At 31.1% G+C, this 3,506-nt stretch overlaps 1 protein-coding gene across 1 annotated transcript; it reads right to left on the reverse strand.

Annotated features, from left to right (window-relative positions):
- Positions 1 to 1,775: 1,775 nt before the first annotated feature.
- Positions 1,776 to 3,190, reverse strand: LOC101218277. Its single transcript, XM_004136261.3, has 2 exons — positions 2,663 to 3,190; positions 1,776 to 2,530 (listed from the first exon to the last, which is right to left on the reverse strand). Exons 1-2 carry the CDS (start codon positions 2,965 to 2,967, stop codon positions 2,149 to 2,151), a joined length of 687 nt encoding a protein of 228 aa, XP_004136309.2. The 5' UTR covers positions 2,968 to 3,190; the 3' UTR covers positions 1,776 to 2,148.
- Between the last annotated feature and the right edge of the window lie 316 nt (positions 3,191 to 3,506).

Genomic DNA, 3,506 nt, shown 5'->3' on the forward strand with positions numbered 1-3,506 from the left:
AGTTGAATATTTAAACTTAAATTATATACTTAAAAAATTGATTACTTTTTTAGGCCAAAATTTGGTAATTGATTTCTTATATCCATAATAAACAATATAAGGATATAGAGTTAATTATTTGATTAAAAAATGCCCACATTAGTGATTTAAATTCATTGGTCTTTTTTCAATAAAGAAAAAAAGACCTAAGAAGTGAAAATTTCCCGCGAGGAACTCAATCTCCGTAAATTCTTAGGATGGAGAATGAAATGAGAAGTGAGAACGAAAACGAGGAGTGACATCCCACACCTGTTCCACTCCATAAACATCTTTAACTCAAAGATCAAACACTTAATCTTGGTTAAGTGTTTTTATTTTTACAATACTTAAAAATGAGAATAAAATATCTAATTTTCAAGTCAATCATACAAACAAATGAACTAACATTCATACACATATATAATGTATAGAATAAAACAAATACGCATACTGTATACAATAAACTAAGGGAAGAAGATTATAGACTTTGTATTTGACCGTTTTCTAATGAGAGTCAATGGGGAATGGGGGACTTAATCTAATACAGGTTGTCCAAAAAATGAAATGAAACACAAAAGGAGCGTAGAATAGGCTATTATAGTTTGTGGGTTATAACAAATTTTGTTATTCTATAGTATGTCTCGAGAGTGTAGAGTAATTACAATATGAGTTATTGTAGTGTTTGAGGTACAGATTATTATAGTCCAAATTACAGTTGTTTGTAAAATAAACATTGGTTTTTGATATGTTTAGGTACATGAAATAACATTTTTAAAAAATATAGTTTAAACTTTACCTTACACCAATTTACACTACACAAACTATTTTATTACTACGTGTAATGCACGTGTTATAAATTTTATAAGAATAACCTATTTTATAGAAATTAACATGTGGTTTTATTAACAATGTTGTTTATTTAATAAATTTAATACTATCTATATGTATAGGATTTAGATTTTCCAAGGTTTTATATTTAAAATATAATATTCGGTGTTCGAGCTAGTTAAATTAACCAACAAAAAATTGAAAAATATCATTAAACCAAATTAGAGATTTTATATATATATATATATATAAAAGTAGAAAAAGATGCATGTATGTAAAGTTTATTTGATATATATACAACAACATCATCATGTATAATATATATACAACATCATCATGTATACTAGTAGTATTATTATTTTAAGAGATGGTTTTAAAAGGGAACCTAATAATAATAACAATTTAGAAAATGATTAAAAAGAAAAAAGGGAAAAAAATGATAACGTATATTTTAATATATATTATATATATTATAATTAAAGTAGGCTTATTTGGAATAACTTATAAAATCTTTTTTCAAAAAATCACTTTCATGTATAAAAACATTTTAAATAAAAACACAAATATGTTTTAAAACTTTTTTAAAAAAGCATTTATTAGTTTGTTATATATGCTAGAAACGTTTTTATTAAAAAAAAATCAAGGTTGATCGGTTTCAAGGAGGTAGGTTGTCAATAATCACTGAAGTTGGTTGTTGGACGACGTCGCCAAAGATGGTGATCAAAGGTTGGCCAACGACGATCTATCAGTACATAAGTACCCTTGAAACAAATACCTTTTGGTAGAAGAATAGTAAGAGCGTGAATTATTTTAAAATATAATCTTAATCTTCAACTAAAACCAAACAATAATATACTTGTGAGTGTTCTCATAGGACAACACGCCCTATCTTACAAAATTTGAACGATAGTAAACCCATAGAAAATTAATTTTAGATAGACGATCATCTTAGATTGAATTTATGACCTGAAACTAAGAAGGATTATAACTCATCCTACTCTTAGCCCGAATCATGTCCGAGGAGATTTGCATAATTTCACCATCACTTGCCATCTCCCTCAAACATTCATATCATAAATCATACACACATTGAGACACCAATATAATAGAATACATATACATATCTAAATAGATAATTATATAGAACCTATATTATTAATTTATCTACATGGACACATTAAACATAAAAAAAGAAAATTAAAAAAAGAAAAAAAAATAAATATTTTTTGTTGCCTTCCTTTTTGTTCAGATAAATAAATCTTTAAAAAGTGAAGAACAAAGAGGCTTAAAGATTTTTCATTTTCATTGTTGTTGTTCATATTCTTGCAGATCAAAACAGCTTTTGAATTTTAAGCCATTAACGAGCTTCCCATCATGGAATCTCTGCCCTAGGCTTCGTCTTCTTCCTCCTTTACCTTCATCGGATTCCTCGCCGGATTCTTTACCATCTTCTTCTTCTTCTTCTTCTTCTTCATTGTTTTCGTTCAGAGCTAACAGAGGCATCGATTTAGGGTTTGGCCAGTTGTAGAACGAACCTTTCTTTCTTGACCATTTCGACGCCATTAAAATCCTTCTTCTCTTGTTGAAAGGATTCTCTGCCTTCTCTAAATCTTTCACTTGAATCACCTCTGATAGATTCGCAAACGACTTCGATTTCCCTGAGAAATGGCTCGATAATCCCCTCCTGCAAGTTCATTACATTCAAGAGTTGGAAATCGCTAACTCGCGTCGAAATTAGATGGTTAATAGAAAATTTTTCAAGTTCAATTTGCTAAATTCACCTTCGATTTTAAGAATCAAGGATAGAGAAACTCACTTAATCGGAAGAGCTTTTTCAAGAGACTCTAATCCGCACAATCCTCCTTCCTTTGGCTTGCTCTGCACCTCATCACCACCGCCTCCATCGTCATCGGAATCACCGTCAGGAACTCCAATCGACGACGAACTCTCCGACGAATTTTCCCCAATCGAGCTACCAGATCCAGAGCGGAGAAAACCCGACCGAGCTAGGTTCTGAGTGTCGGCAGCGGATGGATTCTCCGACGGAAGAGAGACGGCGGAGAACGCCGAGGACGGCGGAACCTCGATGCTAAAGGTTGGAGGACCGAACAAAACTTCCATGAGTTAGCGGTGGAGATGGATTCCGTCCCACTAGTGAGATGGGGCGGGCTTCCGAGCTTCCTCCGCTGTAGTTCAGCCCACCGGCGACGCCAAAGGATTAGGGTTCGTTGTCATAAACCGGCGGCGGTTTGGTGATTGGCACTGACTTTTCTGGTAGAGAGAAAGAGAAAGAGAGAGTAAAGGATAAGGGGGGTCTCGATGAACTTTACAGAGAAAGGGATATTTTAAGAGTTTTCAGGAAGAATTTAGTTTGGAATTTGTTTTTTGTTTTTCTTTTCTTTTTCTTTTTCCTTTAACTAAATTACAAATTAAACAAAATACAAACAAAAAATAAAATAAAATAAATGGTTAAACTCATAAGTTTATTACTCACTATTTTATAGCAAAATTTCAATTTTTTTAATTTTTTTTAATTATGAATTGCACATAATTTCTCATAATAATATAGTTTATAAACATTTAAACGAGTTAAAATGTAAATTAAACTTTAAAAATGATATAAAAAGAGAAAGCATTAATACATATAAATGGATAGGAAG

Source organism: Cucumis sativus, chromosome 3 (assembly GCF_000004075.3).
Source record: "Cucumis sativus cultivar 9930 chromosome 3, Cucumber_9930_V3, whole genome shotgun sequence".
NCBI lineage: Eukaryota > Viridiplantae > Streptophyta > Magnoliopsida > Cucurbitales > Cucurbitaceae > Cucumis > Cucumis sativus.